At 44.4% G+C, this 26,652-nt stretch overlaps 1 protein-coding gene across 2 annotated transcripts in view; it reads left to right on the top strand.

Annotated features, from left to right (window-relative positions):
• Positions 1-10,530, top strand: part of PHYHIP (phytanoyl-CoA 2-hydroxylase interacting protein) — a 54,026-nt gene extending 43,496 nt beyond the window's left edge. For both annotated transcript variants that reach the window (XM_035139789.3, XM_035139788.3), the window contains one exon: positions 1,092-10,530. In XM_035139789.3, coding sequence (XP_034995680.1) covers positions 1,092-1,626 — 535 coding nt within the window. In that variant the 3' untranslated portion in view covers positions 1,627-10,530. The remainder of the gene's footprint in view (positions 1-1,091) is intronic.
• The last annotated feature ends 16,122 nt before the right edge of the window (positions 10,531-26,652 follow it).

The raw sequence follows: 26,652 nt of genomic DNA, 5'->3' as shown, positions 1-26,652 counted from the left end.
GCTATGACATCCGATATGATGTCAGAGAGTTGGATTTGGACCTGGGGTCTCCCATTGCTGACCCCAATCTTTATTTTAGAGTCTCCCTTCTAGCCTGATGTTAGGGATCATAGAAAGTGGGTGATTGTGGGGACCCTCTCAAAAAACTGCCCAGTCATAAGCTTCCATTCTTCACCTTCCCAAGTTGCCTTGTCTTAAAGGTGAAATCCATTTCAGACTCTCCACCAGAGTTGAGAATACAGGTCAGGCCTCTGGATTCCTGCTACTCCCTCATTTTGATGACAGTTTCCAGTCATTACATTACCGTTTTATCCCATCCTTCCTCCAAGGAACTCAAAGTCTCCTTCATTTTCTCTTCACAACAATCCTGTGAGGTAGGTTAGTCTATGTGAGCTTCAAGGCTGTATAGGAAACTGAACCCTAACCTCCCTGGATCTAGGCCAACACTGACCATTATATAATACACTTTAAAAAATGATTAGAAATACATATTCTTTCTTCCCTTCCTCCAAAGAGCACGATGCATAAACCTTCCTTCCTCGCCTACTTTTATCCTCCCTACAGCCCAGTGAGGTAGGTCAGGCTGAGAGACTGCAAAGGATCCAAGGTCCCCCAGTGAGCTTCCCGACTGAGTAGGGGTTTGAATCCAGGACTCCCAAGTCCTAGTCTCAAACTTTTGAACCACTACTTCACACTGCCTCTCACTCCTGTTCCCTGAGCTAGATTGAAGCACTAAGGTTGAGGGTCACAGGTTGCTTTGCCTGCTCCAGAGTGTGGTACAGTGGTTAGAGAGCTAGACTAGGACTTGGGAGAGCAGGGTTCGAATTCCTACTCAGCCATGAGGCTCACTGGGTGACCTTGGGCCAGTCATCAACCCTTAGCCATACCTACCTCACAGGGTTGTTGTGAGGATGAAATGGGGGGGGGAGAGAACCATGTCCACCACCATTAGCTCCTTGGAAGATAAATGTTGCAAATAAATGAAATAAATAAATAACTATTCAGGGAATAGTCAGACCGGCTCTTTACATTGTTGCTGCTGCTGCTTCCCCCCTTGGGGCACTGACTGTCTGCCTCTCCCTCCTGGCCAGAATTCACAGCGGGAATGTCATGAAGCCCTACCTGAAGGACAACAGCGGCAGCCATGGCTCTCCCACCAGCGGGATGTTGCATGGCATCTTCTTCAGCTGCAACACCGAGTTCAACACAGGGCAGCCCCCGCAGGACTCTCCCTACGGCCGCTACCGCCTCCAGATCCCTGCCCAGCGCCTCTTTGGCCCCAACACCAACCTCTACTTTGCGGACTTCTACTGCATGTACACCGCCTACCACTACGTCGTCCTGGTGCTGGCGCCCAAGGGCTCCCCCGGAGACAACTTCTGCCAGGAGCGCTTGCCCCAGCTGGACATTATGGGCAACAAGTTCCTGACCTGCTGTGTGGAGGAGGGTGAGCTGGTCTACCGCCATGCCCAGGACATCATCCTGGAGATCATCTACACGGAGCCGGTTGACCTCAGCCTAGGGGTGCTGGGGGAGATCAGCGGCCATCAGCTCATGAGCCTTTCGACGGCCGACGCCAAGAAGGATCCCAGCTGCAAGACGTGCAACATCAGCGTGGGGCGCTAGAGACTGGAGGGGGTGGGGTGGATTAGGGAGGGGAAGGGAGGGGATATGAGAGAGCTCTGTGGACCTAAAGCCCCTGGCAGTGACATGGCCGGTTGTGAGCTGCCGCATCCCCATTGCTAGAGAGTGGGCCCTTCACTGCATCCCTCTGGCCCTGCATCCATCTCTCTGGCCTTTGCATGCTTCCATAGAGCCACTGTAAATAAGATCCTGAGCAAGAGAGGTGGGTGGAGTCAGCTCTGCAGGGCCCTACTCTTCCAGCAAGATAACCAGTGGGTCCGCTTGTGAAAGGTCAGCCTAGATTTCTTGGGTTCTCTCTATAGGGAGAAAGACCGCTTGCCTTCGTGCCCCTCACCCTGCTCAAACTCAGTGTGGGCATTTCACTGCACGTGCAGCAAACACTGGCCAGTGCGATAAAGGATCTGCCTTCTGAAACAGATCCCAAGTGGGAGCCATCTTGACTTCTTGACCACCCTATTTCCGCTGGCTGTTCCGCCCCTGAAGGCTCTCTGTGCCCCCCAAGGGGCCTTTCCTGCCACGTCTCCCTCGTCTACAGCTGTGAGCCTGTGGTCCTCCAGCCGTTGGTGTCCCGCATCTCCCATTATCCCTGCCCTTGGTCATGCTGGGAGGGGGTGGTGAGAGCTGCAGTCCAGCAACAGCAGGAGGCTCACGCCTGATCTGCAGCCTTCTGTGTGTGTGGAAGATTGGAGAGGGAGAACCCCCCCCTTCTGGGGGGAAGCTCACATATTCAGCTGGCACAAACACCCCTCCCTCCCCAAGCAGGTTTTGTGATGTGCAGAACTAGTCTGTGTTTGCACTGACAAAGGACTGCAGGAGGGAAGCCTATGGATGATGCGTCATTTTTCTGGGGCTCCCAGCAGGGAAAAGAGAATCACAGGTAGATTCCTTCACTTCCTCTGGGTGTGACATCTTATTGTCTCACATCACTGATGTGTTTTGATGAAATAAAAGAAGCAGTTGGAGGAGGGGAAAGAGGGCAGAGAGAGAGAAGAGGCAGGCTCCAGCAGGCCGGTTGGCCCAGCCTCAAAGAGGACTGGAATGCTGGTGGCTGGTAGCGGCATAGATGCTCCCAGCCTGTCTCCCTTGCCTGGTATCCCTGCTTATCTGGGCTGGCGGAGGAATCCAGTTTGCCCACGTTGGGCCAGGCTGTGTGTCCTCACGTGAATTTTGAGACTATGGCAGCATGGGGAGCGGGAGAGCAGCTCCTTGTGGAGGATGGAAAACGGAGTCATGGGGCCAAATGACATGCAGCTGCATGTAGCATCCCCACCAAAGTATTGTTTAAACCAAAAGCAGCCTCGTGGCCAGGGCTGCTCCACCCTTTCCCTTCCATCTTACTCTCTTCTTTTCTCCCCCTGGCTGGAGTGGGGAGGGATATGCAAGGGCCACCCCCACCCCATTCCTTTGCTTCCAGGTGCAGCTCTCTTGAGGCTGCTTTTGGCAGCTGACAGTCATGCAGCAGGGAATTGGCCACGTCTGAAGCTGCTAAGCACTGGGCCGCGCTGCCTGCCTACAGCCAATCTGGTGCAGCAACTGCTCTACTTGCAGCAGGAAACAAGAGTCAGAGGAATGTGGGGGTAAAAGCAAAAATCTCAGGCTTGGCCTGACAGGTGTTAGCACTTGCTTTGCGGCCGCTCCCCAGCTCTGTCTCAACCTGCCCATGACTTCACCCAGCCACCAAGAACCTGCTCTGCTGAGACAGGCTAGACCTGCTCAGCCCCCCCCCCCAGCTCAGGTCTGCGCTTCAGGCTCAGGCCACCTCCGTTGATTTGTTTGGGTTTTCTTGTGCTGTGTGTGTGCATGTGAATATTTTGCCTTCCAAGAGAGCTGCTTGCACACGGCCCCTTTTGACACAGGGCAACCTGAGAGGGCGGTGGCACAAAGACAGGCCAGCACAGCCATGAAGAACGCGAGAAGAGTCCTGCTGGGTCAGGTGAAAGGCACAACTCACGCAGCATCTGGCCCTCGCAGTGGAGAAACAGGCCTCTGAGAATCCCGTAGGCAGGACCTGAGGGCCAAAATGCCCTCCCTGCTGATGATTCCCAGTAGCGTAGATTCAGCGACATCCTGCCTCCAAGAGCCAAGGGAGAACACAGCCATCCTGGGCCTCCATGAATTAGTCTGGCCCTCCTTTCAAACCATCCAAGTTGGTGCTGTCACAACATCTTGTGGGAGCAGATGTCATATTTGAACTACGTGCATTCTTTTCATTGTCCTGAATCTTCAATCATTCAGCTCCATTGAATAGTCCCAGATTCTAGTATTGTGTGAGGAGGAAGAGAAACTTCTCTATCCACTTGTCTCCACACTGTCAGGAGGAAAGAGGGTTTCCATTCTGAGTGTCTCTATTTTTGCTGAGTTAGCATGTAAGATATGGCTGGTGATGAGTAGAGATTCCATTTTGCATCGGGGTAAAAGTCTACGACTGTTGAGTAAATAGGAGTGCTGTGCCAGAGAACTCCCCCTCCCCCAACCCCTCAGGCAGATTTAAAGGAAATACCCCAAAGGAGCGCTCACACCTTGAGAAAAACAACTTGTGAGCACACAGAGAGAAATTGAAGACCACTGGGTGACAACTTTTCTGTGGTTCTTCTGAGCCTATAAACAGCCTTTGCCCAACTGGGGCTGAGAGGAGTCAGCTGGTCTACAAGAACCCTGGAGTGTCTATCTACCAGTGGGCTGCAAATTTCTGCAGATCTGCAATGTATTTTGCCATTCTTGTGGGTTTTCATAATGTGTTGCTTGGAAGCCTTGGACAAAAAGATCTGTAATGGCTGCCAGGTGTCTCTAAAAAGCAGCATGTCTGTGATCTGGAACCATAGCAAGGCCAAACAGCTATGGGCAGGCTAGCCCATAAACTCACATTGAGCCAGAGTCGACTAGCCTGGAATGGTGGCAGAAGCCACCACAAGGACTCCTGCTAGTGCGAAGGGCCTTTCACCCCATTGCCTCCCCCAAATCCTCTCTGGATAGTCAAGGGAACCCACAGATCAGCACATGGGTGGAGGAAAAAGGAGATAATTCTGTCTGGCAAGTAGAAATGCTTGCATGGATGGGACAATCGTATTAGTGTTGAATCCCACCCAGTGTGCTTTAGACTGCAGCCCCCAAAATCCTCCGCTGTGCATGGAGATTCTGCAGGAATAATTCCGATGAACATAACAGCAGATGAATCTAATTTGAAATGTGAGCCTCATAGAAATCTTGAGGAGAAAAGACCACAAGAGCCCATCTAGATCACCAGCCTATTCTTACAGTGGCCAAGGAGTTGCCCATGGGAAGTCAACAGGCAAGGTGTGAGTGCAACAGAGCTCTCCCTACTTTTCATTCCAAGCAGCTGGTGTGCAGAGGCTGTCTGTCTCCAACCACAGCGGCAGAACATGGCAGCCACTGATAGCCTCACGCTCAGTGACTATAGATAGGGAGAGGCAGAGACTTGCCCATGGAGGAACAAGAATTTGAATGTGGATCTCCCATGTCCCCCATGATATGAACATAAGACAAGCCCGGCTGGATTGGACCAGTGGCTCATCCAGTCCAGCATCCTGCCCTCACAGTGACCAACCAGATGCCGACCACTTTCCCTACTCTCTGCCAATGGTGGTCTTGAAAGCCACCTTTTAGATGACAGCAATTCCCCAGTCGCCAAATCCAAGTAATTTCAAAAACAGGAGATGATTATGGAGTTGGGTCAATACACCATAGAATATAAGGCACCTTCACTGTGTTCAGCTTTTGCCAATCTGATGTCCTCCAGTCCCATATGAGAAACAGTCCTGAAAATAAGACATTTGGGGCAATCTCAGATGGGGTTGTCCTGTTCATTGTTGAATGACAAGGCAAACTGAAATCTCTTTTGCAGACAGTAGAAGCAAATTATAATCCTCTTGGGTGGGTGATGCAGAAGGATCAACAGTTCCCCATGTAGCCAGTGTGTAATATTGAGAGTATTCCTGCAAAATATCTCATTGGCTGAAAAATACATGAGGGTACACCAGCAGTCTATCACAAGCACTGTCAGCTGGGGCTGTTGGGAGATGTACTCCCCAAACACCTGGAAGGCACCAGGATGGAGAAAGTTGTTGTTGTTGATTACCTGCCCTTCACCCTAAGGTCCCAAGGTGGGTTACAACATTCACACACAATATTAAAAACAGTTTAAAACAATTTGCAATCTCAAAAATAAGGTGGGTCCTAAAAACATACACTTCAAGTGTAAAAAGGCCACAGGAAAGAGGTACCATATGTCTTCAGCATTCTCCAGAAGCTGCATAATGAAGGTGCCAGGTGGACCTCTGTGGGGAGGGAGTCCCACTGCAGGGGGCCACCACAGAGAAGATCTTCTCCTGGTCCACCAGCCCCTGAGTCTATGAGGGCAGAGAAACTACCCTCTGCTGATCTCAGCACCTGAGAGGGTCTGCAGGGAATACCGCAGCTAGACCAAGGATGTCTGGTATATATTGCACTTCCTTGTTACATTCCCCATTCATTTTGGAGGACTCTATCACAACAAACCTATCGGCAAAGCTGCATAGATTGTACTTCAAGCCTGGATCCAATGGCCTTTTGCAAAATGACTGTTGTGCTCAAAGAAGTCCTAACAGAATGTGTGTGTGTGTTTTTGTTAAAAGAAATATTACGTGGCAGTCATTAAATCAGGTTTTAAAGCAACGAGGTGTTTCCATGGCAGGGGAGGCTTGGCTTTCAGGGCTGCAGATAAGTTTTTTTTCTTGGCAGCATTTCAAAATGAACAAGTGCATGTCCAGATGTTCAGTGCAGCCAGCTGTGTGGTGATTGCTGTGTGCTCTCTCAGGTATCGTGCTGTGAATGCTGCTAGCGTGGAGTAATAAGAACCCTGGCTTTTTCTATACTAGCTTTCAATTTCCTCTCCTCCCCTTTCCCCCTTCCTGTTGCGCTGCAAATTTCAGCCTTGCTGATGGAAAGCCTGACACCTGCCCCTGGGAATGCTGTATTTACTTGGAGGCTGTTGGGAGGCAAATTCAGCTGCCCTTGACTCTTTCCAGCTTTGTAAGTGTTATGCTAAAAAATCTGACGGCAGAATGTGTTGGATTTGTTATATGCTTTCGCCCCTGCAGCAGGTGTATCTGAAAATTGTATTGGGAAGAACTGTGGGATATGCCTTCCTATCTTTCTCTGTGAGACAAGAGCCTTTTCCCATTTCATTTCCAGTCATTTGACTGGTGAACCAGGCACAGAAGGGTAACAGAACAAGCCACAGACAGCTTTCCTGTATTGCATATCTTCACACCAAGGGTGCATAACACTGATTGCTTCCCCTGTACAGAGGAGGTGATGGGTACTATAGAACCCTTTGCCAACCTGGTGCCCCCCGGAGGTTTTGGACTACAATTTCCATCAGCCGCAGCCCAGACTGACACCTGGTGGGGGAATTGGATGATGCAAGGCTCCCTCCATATAAAATCTATTCCTTGAACCAACCAATTAAATGATGAGAAAATAAATGTCAGACCTCAGTCAGCTGTCTTAATGTACTTGATCTTAAAGAGGGGAACACTGGTTGGGAGAATTAGGAGGAGGAGATTTTATTTATTTTCCTTCCTAATATCAGAATTGTAACACTGCATAATTGGATTGAGATTAGGCTAACTAGATTGAATAATTTTAATACCCTCATAAGAAAGGATGGGAGAGGAACTTTCAGTCTACCAGATCAAATGCCATCTATGCCTTCTAGGATTCTCTGATCCTTTGACTGGCAGCAGACTGTTTTTCCCATCACCTGCCACTTGGGTCACATCCACACCATCCATTTAAAGCACTATTCTACCATGATAATAGTCATGGAGAATCTGGGAACTATAGTTTTTTAAGGGTGCTGGGAAGGGTAGCTCTGTGAGGTCAGTAACCTCAAAAAATCTACACTTTGCAGGATTCTGTTAAAATGAGAGCGAGCAAGAGAGAGCTTTTTCAAGTGAACAAAAGAGAGCAGGTCACAGCAAAAGATCCACTTCAAAAGTGCAGACCATCAGCAGCTGATGTGATACACAAGCTGGGTGAGAAACCCAGGCAAAAGCATGTGGGTGTGTTCAATGACCAGGTAAAGCACAGATGCACACAGCGCTGTGGGTTAAACCACAGAGCCTAGGGCTTGCCAATCAGAAGGTCGGGGGTTCGAATCCCCGCGATGGGGTGAGCTCCCGTTGCTCTGTCCCAGCTCCTGCCACCCTAGCAGTTCAAAAGCATGTCAAAGTGCAAGTAGATAAATAGGTACCACTCCGGCGGGAAGGTAAACAGCGTTTCCGTGCACTGCTCTGGTTCGCCAGAAGCGGCTTTGTCATGCTGGCCACATGACCTGGAAGCTGTATGCCGGCTCCCTCGGCCAGTAAAGTGAGATGAGCGCTGTAACCCCAGAGTCGGTCACAACTGGACCTAATGGTCAGGGGTCCCTTTAACTTTACCTTTAACACACATTTAAAGCACCTGAGCGCCTCCAAATAATTCTGAGCTTCCCTCTCACAAAGCTACAATTCCTGGCATCCTTTACTAACTTCACTTCCCCAGGATTATGTGGAACAAGTCATGTGTTTTAAATGTTGGCTGCATATGCTTTAAATGGATGGGGTGGGTCTGCCCCTAGTCAGCCATTAGCCCGTGCAGGCAAACTTGGAGTAAGTAAAAACATACATCTCTCTGAAAAAACACATGCCAAGTATAAAGTATGTTAAGGGGAATTACATTCATGAACACATCCCATATTTAAACATTCATAAAATGCAGGATTGGGAAGAGGCATAGCCTGTCAATCTACTCCCTGTTCTTTTCCTGTCACGTGGAGCTAAGACATGCTGAGGGTTGCCAGTTGCATGTCAAATGCCCTTGCAAGCCCTCCATCAGGGCCTTCGCTTAGTGGTAGGGCATCTGCTTTGAGTGCAGAAAGCCCCTCCTTCAACACCTGGCATCTCCAGGAAGGGCTGGGAAAGAGTCTGGTCTGAAACTCCCAAGAGCATCTGCCTTTGGGTGTAGACCATGGGCCCGCAAATTAAGGCCCACGGGCTGGATCAGGCCCAATTGCCTTCTAAATCCAGCCCTCGGACGGTCCGGGAATCATCACGTGGATTGCCAGCATGCACACGTTCTTTCCCTCTCTCTCACAAGGCGGCATCGGCGCCAGCGCCTCCTCCCTCCTTCCCAGGAAGGGGGCTGGGCTTTTTTGGTGCCAGCCCCTCTGGAGCCCTTTCACAGGCCACTCATTGTCCGGCCGCCACCACCAGCTCCTGCTGCTCGAGTACCTCTCAAGTGGCCGCCATTTAAAGCAGCTCCTCTCTGGAGCCCTTTCGTGCGCCGCTCATCGTCCTTCATTCATCCCCCCCATATAGTCTAGCCCCCCACAAGGTCTGAGGGACAGTGGACTGGCCCCCTGCTGAAAAAGTTTGAGGACCCTTGGTGTAGACAATGTTGAGCAAGAGACGTCAGCGGCTTGACTCAGCTTCAGGCCACCTCCTGTGCTCCGTTTCTGCCAATTGATACTGAGTGCACATCCATAACCGTGGGGTGACGTTCATTCAGGATGATGCCCCCCCATTTTGAAAATATGGACTTTGCACATCTCTTAAAGGCAGTGGGTTTAAAACTCTGCTGTTCCTCTGGGATTCCTCAAGGAGAAGGTTTATTACTCAATGCCCATGGCAGCTTTCCTTACCATCTGTAACTGCAGGAGAAAGATGGATAAGTACATACTGTAGAGCAGGCACCCCCAAACTGTGGTCCTCCAGATGTTTTGGCCTACAACTCCCATGATCCCTAGCTAAGAGGACCAGTGGTCAGGGATGATGGGAAATGTAGTCCAAAATATCTGGAGGGCCGAAGTTTGGGGATGCTTGCTGTAGAGCATACTTTCATTGTGTGTGGGGGTCATCTGGCAAGCCTGGCCGGTTCCCTACATGGATTGAATCTGTGCCCAAGATCAAGGGTCCCAGGATCAAGGGCAACATGCTGGGTTCTTTGGCCTGGAGCCTGGGCTTCCTCTGCAAATGTGGGAATGGTTCTCTGAATGACGAGAGCTTGAGAAGCAATGCCTCTTCCATTGGCACCAATGGCAGTTTTCCTCCTGGAAATACTAGCAGGTTTGAGATGTGACTTTCATTGGACCCAGGATTCAGCTAGACTGGTAAAGAAAAAGCAATTTATATGTGTTGTATATGCGATATAACATTGTGCCACTAGATGGTGATGCGGAGTCCCATTTTTCTCTACCTGTTTTCCCTGTTTAAATTTACAACACTTTAAACTGTAACACTTCTTTAATGTGTCTAGATCCAGCCCAAGAGCATAATGCAGGAGAAGAAAAGGTTAAATGCCCTCTCCCTACCTCCCAGTGGCCTCAGTCCTTATCAGACTCCTCTGCACCTGCCGTTTAAGTTGGGGGGAGGTGGATAACAAATAATGCATTCATGTGTTTTATGTATCATTTGGTCAGTAGACACTGGTTTTCCTGGAGAGCATTCTGAAATTGATTGAGAATCAGGCTAACCTTCAGGCTGTGAGCGGGAATATGCCCACTAGAGCAACTTTTTCTGGCTGGGGGTGACGAGAGCTGTAGTCCAAAACATCCACTGCGTACCATATTAGGGAAGGCTGATTTAGAAAGTGGTGGGTCTTAAGGCAAGGGTACCTCTATCTTTCTGGTTGCAGCTTAAGAAGTTGGTCGCCTAGTCTCACTCCACAGCCCTCCCAACGCTTGCATGCGGCTGAGAATTTCAGCATGGCTCTCACGCCACAGCCTAAGCTGCATCCCTAGTTGCAAGTGGTGCTTTCCCAGACTGTATGTATGATGCACTCTGTGAAACGATACCCTGAGCAAGACTGTGCTGTGCTTACAGTGTGTATCAATAAACTACGAACCTGTGTTCAACTGCCTCTGCTATTTTGACTGTCTACACTGCCACCGGAGAGCCCACAATAAGTGTGCATTGACATTTGAATAAATTGTGCATGTGCGGGTGTTCAGTAGAGCCATTGCGGGCATTTTTGTTTCTTGACTTGCACAAATGTCATAACTGAGAAAGACTGAGCGATGATTTCTCTTTTGTTTCATCATCTTCCATGAATCCATATTCATGAATGTTGACTTTGATGACCGCAGGCAACAAACTTCTCACGTCCCATCTAACCATTTACACAATCCATACCCAAGGATAATTCAGCATCATTTGGAGCAGGAAAGCCATTACAATCTCAGGTTTCATTCAGAATTCAGATGATCTTATTGAGTATTCATCCACATTTTGCCCAAAATTAGCAAGAGGTTATATCACATCGGCTGTTTACTGAGCCTCCGTTCTGATTTGTTTGCAGGGTGTTTGATGTTGCATCAAGCAATTGCACACACACACACACACCCCACTTTCTGCTGCATTTTCCTGTTACTTTCCTAATTGCAAAAAGTATGTTGAAAAAAGCAGGTTTGTTGCTCAAGAGCGCCAAATCCACTTAAATTACACAACCTGAATTTGCCAGTATGTCACTGAATCTCAAGAATACTAAGCTTGAAAGTGCCCTCTGTGCTCAGGTTAAATTGTATCCTTGCTATTTGCATAAGTCCTGCTCCAGAGATAATGACTGCTATTGCCACATGATTGCTTATTTAGAGATGATGATAGAGATGCAAGAAAGTAGCAGGAAGTTTTTAATGTTTGATGTTTGATTTTATATGTGTTGGAAGCTGCCCAGGGTGGCTGGGGCAACCCAGCCAGATGGGTGAGGTATAAATAGTAAAATTATTATTACTAAAAATATTACTAATATTGCTACTTATTACTAATAAGCTCCAATGCTGTTCTTGGAGCTCCAGCTGTTTTGGGACTACAATTCCCATCATCCCTGACCACTGATCCTGTTAGCTAGGGATAATGGGAGTTGTAGTCCTAAAACAGCTGGAGGGCCAAGTCCCATGCCTGGAAGAAAGTGGTCCTTTCTATCCATCTCTTTTGCCCAACTACCAAAAGCAGACATGCTTTGAGTATGTCTGCTCCTTAGCAAGTTGTGTGCTGTGAGCGATGAAAATCCAGTGTATGGTGAGAAAATATTTCCTCTACTGTTTATCATGGATCTCTATATATCGCCCTTCAATCAAATGACCAGGGTGGTTTACATGGGGGGAAATTACTGTGAAACAGTAAAATGACAACAAAACAGCAAAATTTACAAATGCCAATAAAATTAAAAGGTAGCAAGACTGTGAATGTCAAAGCCAACAAAGAGTCAACAAAATAAAAACTGAAAGGCTTGTGAAAGTAAACAAGATCGCCGTTCTCCTCTGAAAAGGAAACAATGCGGATACGAGGCCAGGTTCTCTGGGGAGAGAAACCCATAACTCGAATGGTATGCACAATCAGGGCTGGCCCACCTAGGAAGAAGGAAGGGTGAAGCAGCCGCCTCAGTTAGCAGAAGCTCCCCTGGGCACCCCACTTGCCCTGCCGCTGCCACTTCATGCTGTTGCTGCACAATCTAGGAAAGGAAGGCTTTGGTGGGGGTAGGACGGAATGGGATGTGCCACTCCTGGGCAGAGCCAACTCTTCCTCCTCCCTGCTGAGTTTCACAAGGGCAATCCTGAGAAGGAGGAAGCTGACAGCCAGCCCCCCCCCCCACTGATTATAAGTCAGGCAGGCAGATGGGGACAGAGAGAGGTTGGTGGGGCAGTGTCCCACTAGCCCCAGTGGACCAGCCTCCCCTCCTGTATCACACAAGACCCACATAGCAAATGAATAAATGTAGATTGGCTACTTGCCCATTGGGGCCCACATCCAATAGGCACAACTAAGGATGGGCAAACCTGTCAATTTTTGTATCCTTCACTTCCTCCTTTTTTAATCTTAAATTCAGTTTTTGATATTTGCACATCAGTTTGATTTTTTCAAAAAGTTCTCATAAAAATTCATCGGCACATTAGTGAGAATTTCTTCTAATATGCACATTTTGTGTGCAGTTTTGCCTAATATGTTCATTGTACATTATTTTCATCAAAATATGCCTTTTTAAGCACACTTTACCCTAGTATATGCATTTTTGTACACATTACATGGCTGGAGAATGGCAAATTCTAAAGGATGTCTGTGTTGCAGTTTGCGTATCGTTTCAGAAGCGCAAATGAGGTAGGTTTGCTGTTAAATGCAAACCGAATCAGATTCCTTTCCCATCCCTTGGCACAACCAGGTGGTGGGAAAGAATGTTGTTTTAAAGGATCTTTGTAAGAACAGGTTTTTCAAGCTGCTACAATTTAAATGGCTACAATTTCAGCAATGTGATGAGAGAGACAATTTTACATTAGTCATCTGAAGAGGGGCATCTGAAAGTTAGTCACAGCAAGAATGATGCCAATTATCCCAGCAAGGCTTGGCACGTGTCTGTAAATGTACCAGTACTTGACAAAGCAAGTTAGGCACTGGGCAAGAATGGGGGAGAATTGTTCCAGAACCTTAGCAGGGTTGTAGTTTGAAATGTGGGAAGTTTCTATCTCAGGCCTTTTTAACCCCAAACACACACGCCCCTGCAGATGCTATTTTTATTCTTTGACAGTTGTTATTGCTATATACTGAACACACACACACACACACACACACACACACACACACACACACACACACACACACACACGTTGCAAACCAGGCAACCCATATAGAGAGAAAATTGTTGAAACAAGATCTGGACTAAGTGGCAATTAGTTTGCAATTACCCAACATGCTCTATGTCATTATTATCCCACTTGGAGTATTAAGCATTAAGTACATAAAATAAATGAGAAACCAGCCATTTTGTCTGTCATCTTTCTCTCTGAAGGGGTGGTAAACAAAGGGCTTGCTGTGGCTGTGCATGTCATTTTCAAATACTGCATTCACCAGTGGCATTTCTTAATAAGATGAGTTGTACAAAGTAGCCCTGATAAGGAAAACAAATCCAGAATATAAGTCTTCCCCAATCAAAAAGGCCACAAAAAGTATGTGTGTCCCCCAAAGAAGCAAAACATTCTGTTTTACCATGTGAACAATTAACGCTACCCAGAACAAACTTAGTTGGTCTCTAAGGTGCTACTGGACTTTTATTTTTATTTTTCAGACCAACACGACTACCTACCTGTATCTAGAATTAACACTACAGTCATTTCACACATTACATAGGAACAATGTAAATTTGCTGTTGGGTGGTCAATTTCAGGTCGCTGACAAGAGTATGGACAGGTTTGGGAAGGCTGTTCTCAAGTAGTGCCTTACTCCCTGGAGAACAGGCGAAGTTCCAGCAGACTGGAGGAGGGCAAATGTTGTCCCTATTTTCAAAAAGGGGGAAAGAGAGGACCCAAACAATTACCGCCCAGTCAGCCTGACATCAATACCAGGAAAGATTCTAGAGCAGATCATTAAGCAAACAGTCTGTGAGCACCTAGAAAGAAACCCTGTGATCACTAAAAGTCAGCATGGGTTTCTGAAAAATAAGTCATGTCAGACTAATCTGATCTCATTTTTTGACAGAATTACAAGCCTGGTAGATGAAGGGAACGCTGTGGATGTAGCCTATCTTGATTTCAGCAAGGCCTTTGACAAGGTGCCCCATGATATTCTTGTAAAGAAGCTGGTAAAATGTGGGCTAGACAATGCTACCATTCAGTGGATTTGTAACTGGCTTACTGACCGAACCCAAAGGGTGCTCATCAATGGCTCCTCCTCATCCTGGAGAGTAGTGACTAGTGGGGTGCCACAGGGTTCTGTCTTGGGCCCAGTCTTGTTCAACATCTTTATCAATGACTTGGATGATGGGCTTGAGGGCATCCTGAGCAAGTTTGCAGATGACACCAAATTGGGAGGGGTGGCTAACACCCCAGAGGACAGGATCACACTTCAGAATGACCTTAACAGATTAGACAACTGGGCCAAAGCAAACAAGATGAATTTTAACAAGGAGAAATGTAAAGTACTACACTTGGGCAAAAAAAATTGAAAGGCACAAATACAGGATGGGAGACACCTGGCTTGAGAGCAGTACATGTGAAAAGGATCTAGGAGTCTTGGTAGACCACAAACTTGACATGAGTCAGCAGTGTGATGCAGCAGCTAAAAAAGCCAATGCAATTCTGGGCTGCATCAATAGGAGTATAGCATCTAGATCGAGGGAAGTAATAGTACCACTGTATTCTGCTCTGGTCAGACCTCACCTGGAGTACTGTGTCCAGTTCTGGGCACCACAGTTCAAGAAGGATACTGACAAACTGGAACGTGTCCAGAAGAGGGCAACCAAAATGGTCAAAGGCCTGGAAACGATGCCTTATGAGGAACGGCTTAGGGAGCTGGGTATGTTTAGCCTGGAGAAGAGAAGGTTAAGGGGTGATATGATAACCATGTTCAAATATATAAAAGGATGTCATATAGAGGAGGGAGAAAGGTTGTTTTCTGCTGCTCCAGAGAAGCGGACACGGAGCAACGGATTCAAACTACAAGAAAGAAAATTCCACCTAAACATTAGGAAGAACTTCCTGACAGTAAGAGCTGTTCAGCAGTGGAATTTGCTGCCAAGGAGTGTGGTGGAGTCTCCTTCTTTGGAGGTCTTTTAAGCAGAGGCTTGACAGCCATCTGTCAGGAATGCTTTGATGGTGTTTCCTGCTTGGCAGGGGGTTGGACTGGATGGCCCTTGTGGTCTCTTCCAACTCTATGATTCTATGATTCTATGATTCCCCTATCAGCCCCCTTCAGATCTTCTCCTGAATCCCTGCTGAGTGCTGCTACGGCCACCAAAGCTAGGCTGGCAGCCATGAGGAACAAGATATTATTGTAGTGGGACCTGTCATTTGGAGCTAGGAGGACCTGCTGAGTTTGGGGGCACATGGCAAACCCAAGTGGTATAACAGACATTTGGAGGATAAATTTTTTTGACACTGGTTTTCTGCAACAAATCTTGGTGTTTTTTTAAAATGATGTTTATATCCCACATTTCCACTCAGACGCCCAAGAAAGTGTATGTTGTTCCCTTCCTTCCTGTGACTGGTATTTAGAAGCATTCTGCCCCTGACTGAGTTTTCATCTTAAATTATTGATGGCCATGGGAGCTTCTCCCCTTGTAGCTTCTCCCCTATTATGGCTCCCCCTTCAAGCCCATCCTTATGCAGCATGTGGGAGGAATAAGCTGACTGCAACTGCTGTTGCTAGGCAACTGCACCCCATGATCCATCATTGGTTCTTGGTGGTGACTGAGATGCTGAAGATAACTTGCTCTCCCATGAGATGGGGATGCAGGTTCTAAGAGGGGCAGCCCAGGATCTCAACCTCTATAGCAGCCTTGTCCAACCTAGTGCCCTATAGATGATTTGGACTCCAGTGTCCATCAGCCCCCAGACAGAATTGGTATATATTTAAAGAAATGTGTGGCCACAATTGTGCTACTTAGGAAGCAAACTGAATCTCAAATGAGATTCAAAGTAGACAATGACTATTTGGTTTGATTTGTAATAATAATGAAAATCAATAAAAATAATTTGGGGAGATCTATTTTAGCTGAGTCACACAGCTAAAAGCACACAAACTAACTTCCGCCTTCTCCATGGAAGTGGATACAACAAAGGGAAAGAGAACAAAAAAGACTGAATACAGACATGAGACAGAAGGAGAAAGAACACCTAGCGACATCTAGAGGATTGAAAAAATATAACACTCTTTTTTAAACGGGAAGTGAATGAGTACAAGAGGAAGATTTATAAAGAGCATTGATTACTTATGGTGGACTTTAAATTGATTTGATTGGTCAGATGATTAAATTTCTTTGGAATTAGATTTTGATTTGGCAGTTGTGATTAAGTTGATGTATTTTTAAACTGTGAAAGAAGGGAACTCCCATACAGAAAAGAGAAATCAGGCCCTGATATCAAAAGCTGAAACTGAAGATTTAAGGCAGGTATTTGAAAATGTTGACCAGGAGAGCACAAGCACAAGCTCAACAGGAAATCAAGTAAGAAGACAATCGACATCCTTAGAAAGTGATGCATTGTTGGACATTAAAGAGCTAATAACAGAAATGAACAAATCTTTGAATGGGAAATTGGACTCAGTGGAGGCCAAAATAGAGCAGAATTCTAAAATAATTACAGAAATGTCGGGACAAATAAAAGAATTAAATATTAAAAAACAAAGAACTGGACAAAGCGGTTAAAGAGATGAATTTAAAAGTCAACAAACAAGAGGAAGCAATCAAAAAAGTAATCATAGGAAATAAAGAACTAAAGAAAGTGCAAAATAGAGAAGATGAAAAGCTAGAGATAATGAAATGGTATAAAGAATTGGCGGACCAGATGGCGATGATTGAGATGAAGCAGAAAGCTTTGACACTTCATTGAGGGGCGTCCCAGAAGTTACAAGTGAACAAATTGAAGACAAGATAATTAAAGAATTAGCCACATGGTTAAAGGTGAAAGAAGATGATTTATGCCTGGATATCGACAAGGTCTACAGAATTAAGATGGATCGAAGGAAGAATGCGAATAATCCAGGTGACTGCATGATCTTTTTAAATTCAATGTTGCTGAAAGACAAAATTCTCCAGAAGAAGAAACAGGCAGACTTTATAAAAGAAGGGGAAACTGTGGCGATATTTAAGGAAATTGCAAAAAGATTTAGGATGAAAAGACAAAATTATAAAGTCCTAACAGATGTCCTGAGGAGAAAAGGAATATGATTTACCTGGGAGTTCCCTGAGGGGCTTTCATTTATACACAAAGAGAAGAAGAAAACAATAAGATCAGTGGAAGAAGCAGAACGATTCAGCAAGAGACTCAAGAAAGACATATTTGGGGAGGAAGAGGAGAAGAATAAATCGGAGGAGGGACAGATTGAGGGACAGAACTGGAGCTCTAAGATCAAAACACTGATCTGTTTCCTTTTTTTCTGTTTTCGTTTTTTTACTCTTACCTTTCTTTCCCCCTCCTCTACTATTTTCTACAAGTGTTAATGTATAAAAGCTGATATAATTTTAATAACAAATATAGAGGGGTTTTGAGTTATATAATCAGAAATTGCTATAATAAAAGAGTGAATCTCAATATTATATCTTGGAATGTTAATGGATTAAATAATAAGATCAAAAGAAATAAGACAGAGCATATATTTAAAAAAGGAGCCTGGGATGTGATATGCCTTCAGGAAACACATGTTTCAAAAAACCATGAAAGGGTTCTAAAAAATAAAAAATTAGGTGAATTATTTGTTTTTCTGGATAAGAAAAAAGAAAAGAGGGGTAGCCACATATGTAAAACAAAATATTAGAACAGAAAAGATATTTCAGGATGAAGAAGGAAGGGTGGTGGGAACAAGTGGTAATGTGATTGTGATAAATGTTTATGCCCCAAATGGATGAAAAACTGATTTTTTTAAGAAATTGGGAGATCAAATGGGAGAATGGATAAATGAAGAAGAAATTATTTTATTAGGTGATTTTAATGGGGTGACCAAACCAGAATTAGACAGAACGAGCAAGGGGCAAAAGAATAGAGGGAAATTACCAGAAACCTTTTTTCATATAATAAATTTTTTTGAATTAAAATATTGTTGGAGAACAAGAAATCCCAGTGAAAGAAAATATACTCACTATTCTGGAGCTAAAAAATCAGCAGCAAGGATGGATATTGTGCGGCTATCAATGAAATTATTAGCAAAAATAACAAGATGTGATATCTTGACTAAGTCTATAACAGATCACAACCTGGTGATGGTAAGATTGAAAAATAAGTAGATGGCGATTAGATAAAATAATCTTAAATGATGAGGCTTTTATAATAAAGGTCAAAGAGCTGCTAAGAGAATTTTTTCAATTAAATATATCAGAAGAAATAGAGCTAGTAACAGTATGGGATGCGAGTAAAGCATTCATTCGAGGTATTTATATTCAACAAAAAAATAAAGTAAAGAGAGAAAGGGAGAAAAATTTAAATAGCATTAAGAAGGAAATTGAAGATAAAGAAAAGGAATTAGGGAGAAATCCTAAAAATACAAAGGTGGCAACCCAAATTAAAATACTGCAAAATGACTTATCTACGTTGATGGGTCATGAAATAGAAAAGAAAATTAAGTGGGCAAAACAAAAAACATTCAAAACAGGGGGGAGGGAAATTGGGAGATTGTTGGCATGGCAATTAAGAAAAAAGCAAGATGAGAGAATAATCACAAATATTAAAGAGGGAGAGAGAAATTGGACAAATTCAGAAAATATTCATAAATGCTTTATTAAATATTATAAGAAATTATATAAAGGAGAAGAGATAAATGGAGAGAAGCTAGCAAAATATTTTGAAAATTGTAAATTGAATCAGATAAATGAAGAGGAAAAAATATTATTAAGTAGCCCAATAACAGTACAGGAAGTTCTCACAGCCACAGCCAAACTTAAACAAGGGAAATCCCCAGGGATGGATGGTCTCTCAAATCAACATTATAAGATATTTAAAGAGGAATTGGTTGGGATATATCAGAAATTAGTAAATAGAATTCTAGAGAACGGAGTACTGTATTCCCAATAACGTGGCAGTAAGCATAGATAACACCTAATTCCAAAAGGAGATAGTACCTAGATTGGAACCCAAGCCAAAAAGTAGCATTTATCTTCCTAGATGCAGAAAAAGAGTTCGATAATTTGACCTGGGGATTCATGAAAAAAGTGTTGGGGGAAATTGGGGTAGAAGGAAATTTCTTAACAGGAGTAAATGCAATATATAATGAACAAATAGCTAAACTGATCATAAATGGGGAAAGGATTTGAAATCACAAAGGGCACATGACAGGGGTGCCCTCTATTGCCCCTATTATTTATATTATCAATTGAATGCTTACTAAAAGATATTAAGGAGGATGAAAATATCAAAGGATTATCAGTAAGAAATAATGTTTATAAGATTAAGGCATTTGCAGATGACATTATAATAATATTAGAAGACCCAATGGATTCCATAATTAATATAATTTTTTAAAAAAGATTATGGTGAATTGGCTGGTTTTAAAATAAATAGGAAAAAACTAAAATGATTATTAAAAATTTAACGAAAAAAGAATTAGAAGAATTAGAATTAATAGCGAGATGGGAAATAATTAATAAAATAAAATATCTAGGAATAGAGGTAACAGCCAATAATATAAATTTATTTGAAAATAATTATGTAAAGATGTGGAAAGAAATTTAAAAAGATTTAGATAGATGGGAAAATTTTAATTTATCTTTTTCAGGAAGAATAGCAGCAGTAAAATTAAGTAAATTTATTGGGTCTGGGGAAAAAGCAAGAATTCAGTACAGATTATTATGGATATAAAAGAAAGAGGAGGCTGGGGAGTACCAGACCTTACATTGTATTATGCTGCGGCATGTCTATGCTGGATCAGAGAATGGATGGTGTTGGAAAATAAAGAACTATTGGACCTAGAAGGCTTTCGGAACACCTTAGGATGGCATACATACATTTTACAAGAAAAGAAAAAAGATTATAAAGAATTTACAGATCACATAATTAAAAAATCTTTATTCAAAGTATGGGAAGAGCATAAGAACATCCTCGAACCTATAACACCTTGGGGGGCTTCCCCACTTGAGATGACAGCTTTGAATAGCTGACCTAAAGAAGAGAAATGGTTAACATATCAGGAGCTAATAATAAAAGAAAAAGAACAATATATTTTAACATACCATCAGATCAAAAATCATTGTACAAGCTGGCTCCAATATTACCAGATCCAAAGTTTATTTAAAAAACATAAAGAGATTGGGTTTATAGAAAATAAATCAAAATGGCAAGAATTATTAATAGATAATATCAATAAACCATTAGTGAAGTTATATAAATATTTCTTGGAGTGGGATCTGAAAGACAAGGAGGTGAAAAACACAATGATAAAGTGGGCACAAGATATAGGAAGACCAATATATAGAACCCAATGGGATAAATTATAGATAGAAAGCATGAGATTCACAGCTTGTACAGGGATCAAAGAAAACATAATGAAATTAGTCTATAGGTGGCACCTAACACCATAAAAAATGGCAAAAATTTATAAAACAAGATCTAATAAATGCTGGCAATGCCATGATAAAGTGGGTGGTTATTTCCACTGTTGGTGGCAATGTAAAAAAATTCAGGAGTTTTGGAATAAAATATACGAAAAATTCAAAAAGATGTTGAAAATTACATTTGGGGAAAAACATAAATATTTTTATTGAGCATGATTCCTGATAGTATATCTAAAGATAGAAGGAATATCTTATTATATGCAGGTGCAGCGGCCCGATTGCTTATTGCACAAAAATGGAAGGGGGAAGAAACCCCAACAATACAAGAACGCCATGTTAAATTAGTGGAATTTATGAACTTAGCTAAGATGACTGCAGCCATAAGAAACGTTCCCAAACAGAAAATAAAAAGCGAGTGGAAATATGTAGAGGACTACCTGAATAAAGAAGGTATTAAAACAGAATTGGTGATCTGCTTAAACTGAGATACCCATAGGGTGATGTATTTGAAAGACTGATTAAGTTAAAACCTCTGTGGTGGGTGGTTTTGTGTGAATGGATTAGGAAAAGCGAGTTAATAGAGAGTGGTGGAGGAAGTGATATACTGTACAATCGGAAGTACGGTAGTTTTAATATTTAATGTTTTCTTTTTTTCTTTTCTTTCTTTTTTTGTATATTGCTTTTCTTTATGATTTTGTATATGTTTGTATATTTTGTATATGTTTTTTGTATGTTATGTTTTATTTCGTATATAATTTTGGAGATTTATATAATTTCTTTTGAAGGATTTGAATATTTCTGTTGAAGGATTGTTTTTCTTTTTTCTTTCTTTTTCCCTTTTGTCTGCATTTGTTATATTTTAAAGAATTTAAATAAAGATGATTTTAAAATTAAAAGGAAAAAAGAGAAGAAAAAAGAAAGAAAAGAGAGAGAAAAATAATTTGGGGGAAAAACCACACACACGCATAGGTGATAAAAAAAGCAAACCATAGTAGACAATGAATTTATGGTAAAACAGGACGAGATGGTTGGACAGTGTTCTCGAAGCTACGAACATGAGTTTGACCAAACTGCGGGAGGCAGTGAAAGACAGGAGTGCCTGGCGTGCTCTGGTCCATGGGGTCACGAAGAGTCGGACACGACTAAACGACTAAACAACAACAACAAAACAGTGGAATGGCAACAGGTTTCCTAACTAGGATGCTATGAAGATTAGCATTATCATCACCAACACTCTCCAGCAGCAAGCAAGATCACAGCAGCATTCACACAAACTCCTTGAACTCAGCTAGATTGGTAAAGAAAAAGTGTTTCATATGCATTGTATATGTGATATAACAATGTGACACCAGGTGGCGCAGTGAAGTCGCATCTTTCCCTACCAAATTTCCCTGTATGAGTTTACAACACATTTAACTGAATCGCTTCTTTGACATGTCCAGATGCAGCCCTTGTGAGATGTCTGCCCCTCCACCCGTGTTCACTTTGTACCTTGTCAAGTTCTTGAATACTCCAGGGCTGTTCAGCTCCTTCAGATAGTTGCTGAAGATTGGCGAAACAGGATATAGACAGGAGTGCCAGGCCTCCTGAGCACAGCAACTCTTCTTCGGTATTTATCAGGCAGTTGTGGAGACTGAAGGTTCCCTGTCTTCTCACAGCTGCCTAAGTCTCCTTCTCCTGGGTCTTTCCCAAGCAATCTGAGACTCTACTGGCATGCCTGCCTTTGCTCCTCCTGCTTCATGCCTCTCCCAGTGCTGGAAGACATGTGGGAGAGGGGAGCTTGTCACAGCAGGAGGGGGAGACCCCCCATGCTTCTTCACCAGCCTGACCGATCTCTGCCTCTTGACCTCCTTCTTCTCCTACTTCCACGTCTGCTTCTGCTCCAGAAAGTGTGGGGCCTGTTATAGTCTGGTCCACAGGAGGTAGCAGAACTGACAGCAGTGCACTGTGACTTGTTTGCAAGGCATTTTGAGGATAAAATCGCTTGCATCAATCGGGATCTTGACTCTGCTGTTACAGCAGATGAATCTCAAGAGGTGCCCAGAGCACAGTCTAGTCCTGTTGTGTTGCATGAGTTTCAGTTGGTATGGCTCAAGGATGTGGACAAGGTCCTCGGATCAGTCAGGGTGACCACTTGCACTCTGGACCCTTGCCCCTCTTGGCTGATAAAAACCTGCAGGTGAGGCAGGGAATGTACTGGACTCTTGTCTTGCCTCAGTAATGGACTGGATGAAGATGAAGGGACCCCTAACCATTAGGTCCAGTCGTGACCGACTCTGGGGTTGCGCGCTCATCTCGCATTATTGGCCGAGGGAGCCGGCGTACAGCTTCCAGGTCATGTGGCCAGCATGACCAAGCCGCTTCTGGCAAACCAGAGCAGCACATGGAAACGGCATTTACCTTCTCGCCAGAGCGGTACCTATTTATCTACTTGCACTTTGACGGGCTTTTGAACTGCTAGGTGGCCAGGAGTGGATAGGAGCCAACAAAAAGAGGCTCAATGCAGATAAGACGGAGACATCTTTAGTGGGTGGTTCCCTAGAGCGGATGACTGGGAGGTGTCCTGCTCTTGAAGGGGTTACACTCTCTCTGAAGAAGTGGGAGCACTTCTGGATTCTTTGCTGTCACTTGGGGCACCGAGTGCCTTCCGCTGTGCCCTTTTCTGGACAGGGATAGCCTAACTACTGTTGTCTATGCTCTGGTAACCTCTCGGTTAGATTACTACAATGCATTATACATTGGACTGCCTTTGAAGACTTCAAAAACTTCAGCTGGTGCAGAATTCAGTGGCCAGGTTGCTCACCAGAACATGATTTGAGCATATTGCACCAATCCTGGTCAAGACTTCCGGAAAGATAGCTTCAGTTTACTCCTCACTGCAATAGTCCAAAATTTTGAAGAGGTTTTGCACAAGGCCACGCGTGTAAGCAGCTGCCGCTTTCTTTCTGTGCAGGGAGGAGGCAGGCATAGCAGTCATGGTGCATGGCACAATGCATGGGCGCTGCGGATGCCCCCGCGGCGGATCCTGGGAGGGGCGAGGCGAGGGGCTCCATTGGCTGCTCGCATGCCACTCAACAGAGTGGCAGTCAGCAACATCGGGGTCTCTCCTTGATGGCTGCGACAGTGGAGGTGCGGCGGGGGCGCTGCCCTCCACAGAGTTCGCTGCCCCCCACAGAGTGGAACTAGGGGTGGCCCACCCCCGCCCCCGTTGCAACGCCCCTGGCAGGAGCCACCCAAAACAAAATGGCTGAGTCATGCTCAGGGGAGGAGCCAATGGACATTTGGGTGTGGCATTAGAGAACTCTTACCCAAACATCACCACACATATGGCAAACCACGTGCCACAAAAAAACAACCTAGATGCTAATGAGTTTTCAATGAGTGGTTACTATCAATATTTTTCTACTTATCGCATTTTCTATGGTAAGGGGAAATCCATATTAAATGTGAAAAAGTAGGAGCTGGTATTTTGATGATGACATCATGTGGACGGCATAAAAAAGGAGTGTGAGAGAGCGCCACGCCAATTCTACATTGAACTACTTCTGGAAGAACTCTCAGTCTCTCTCTGGTGTGAAATCTGCTTCTTCCTCACGGTGCAATCTGATGCCGCTGACAAATTGTTATAGAAAAGTGATTAAGTTCTACCTGGTCCTCCAGTTCTTCAGCTGCATTGAGGGCAAACCAGTCAGGAAGCTAAAGAAGAACTTTATTAGCCAGTAGCCAATCTACCAGTTCCACCCAGATAGAACCAGGTCCAGGACAACCCAGTGACCAAAGTGCACACACATATCTACCGTAAATGGAAATGGAAGCACTGTCCCAGCCTAAGTAATAGGTCAGAGGCATGTCACATCAGTGTGGCAGGATGCGGTTTGCCCACTGTCTGTCCACACCAGCAGGTTGAGAGGGGCATGGATGTCTTAAGGCTTATATTTTCAGATCAGATCAACACATCAAAACAAAGTATTTCTCAAGAAACTACTGGATAGGTGTCAATTGTGTATACAGGGCTTCTTCACAAGTCAGCAGTGGGAGTGTGATGAATGCAGAGTAAATGTGAATGTGTACTTCTTAGCTATTAGGAAAGGTTTGATTCCTACGGAAACCCTTGTCGCCACTTTTGATCATTCCCGTAGCCAAGTACTGTTTACGCTGAGTGGCAATAGCTATACACTGTCATGCTTTCCCCCAGCCTTGCTGTGCAATCTCTTTTTAACTGGAGACGGGACCTTCTGCATTCAAAGCAGCTGATTAACCCCCCCCCCCAATTGCTGGTTGATTTTTCTATATGCTTAATTCAATCAATACTTACCTTACACACAATCTAATGTGCTGCCCTCCTCACACTCTCCCTAGCACTGTGCAAAATAAAACAAACAGAAATATAAATGACACCCCCACCCCAAAGAACCCCATTTATTTAGGACATTTATTTACTATGGAGGACAAAAGAGACTCAAGAAAGAGCATGCACTCTTGGATCCTTTCCCACCATGAAACTTGGCAACTGTATCCGGCTTTTGGCTTCCTGCAGCTTTCCTTTCCTTCTGAACTGGAGTCTTCACATGGGACACATTCGTCCATCTCAATCTCTTCTTGGTCATCTGGTTCCTCTTTCCATAGCTCAGCTCGGTGCTCTGGTCTTCGACATGCGCCACTCTTCAGTCCACAGTTGTCATCTTCCTGGATGGAAGGCACTTGGACACAAGGACTCTTGTTTTTCCATTTATTGCATGGCTGCTGGACCTCATTTTCTAACTCTATGCCATCTTCATCATCCAGAAATATATTTAAAGGTACATTTAGGTGGATGTCTATAGGGACGATTCTGCGCTTCTTCAGGCAGGGCTGTTCAGTAGAGCTGCATTTGACAGTTGCTTTGCATGTAACTCCTGCATTGCTTTTTCTTCCATGCTTTTGCCTTCTCTTTCTTCTTGAACATTTTGCTTTCCGGAAAGCAGTGGGTGCCTCACATGTCTGCCTGCAGGAGCTGCTACAACAAGATGAGGTGGGGCTCTTACATCTGTCTTTGCTGTTTTTGTCACTCCTTGGGAGGGAGCATAAAGACTCCTCGGACTCGTATACCTTTTTTGTTTTGGTCCAAGCAAAAGGTGAAGAAGGATCTTCACACTCCCTTTGCTGCTCCTCTGATCTTTCTCTCTTTCTGCTACAAGATGGTGATGGGGCTGCAAAACCAGGCGTTTCTTCACATCTGCTTTTGCATGTGATCTTGTATGAACACTGGTTCTTCCTGGGGTACTTGCGCTTACATGGAGGTGAACAGATGCGGGCATCTTGTGGGACTTTGATTTGAACTGGTATGCGGTAGCTCTGTGTGATGAATTCGGCCATAGAATAGGTGACCCCTATCTTCTTGGAAAGCTGCCTGGGGGTGAGGCCCAAATCCCGCCACCTGGTCTTGTCAATGTTCATTCTACTGTTACTTTCCAGCTACCCCATCTTTATGCCCACCCTTGCTCTCCAGAGCTTGCAGTGGTCCTTGGGGAGCTGGGGTTCTGTGACATCAGTAGCTACAGAGCTGATGTCATAAGCATGACTGCACCTTAGGTTAGCATATGTGTCACATGCGAGTCATTTTTGTTTTAAATAGCCTCTTGCTGTAAAAGAGAAATCCTTCATTTAGGTAGTTCCTGATTCTTGACATTGCAGGCAACACACCTGCAAGAATGTTTATGGATCAGCAGCGTTCTGGTAGTCCAAGAGCAAATGTAGGAACCAATTTTCTGTTTTGCGATCCCAGGACAAGGTCACTCTGGTGCCACCCACCAGCCAAGCCACGAAGGCCTCTGAGAGGCTGCTTCCCTGGAAGAACATCACAGCAAATGAATCTATTGGCAGAGAAGGATCTTGCTTCCACCACCCTGCTTCAAATAACACTTGGGCTCCAGTTGCCATTTGCTCTGGGACAAATAGTGAATCCCTTCCCTTTTAGTTGTAACTGAATTTACTGTGAGTCAGAATTTATCTGTTATTTTAACGAAT

The sequence above is a fragment of the Zootoca vivipara genome, chromosome 14, assembly GCF_965207765.1.
Source record: "Zootoca vivipara chromosome 14, rZooViv2.hap1.1, whole genome shotgun sequence".
Classification (NCBI taxonomy): Eukaryota; Metazoa; Chordata; class Lepidosauria; order Squamata; family Lacertidae; genus Zootoca; species Zootoca vivipara.
The sequence above is the reverse complement of the archived record's forward strand: the minus strand, read 5'-3'. Positions and strand labels throughout refer to the sequence as shown.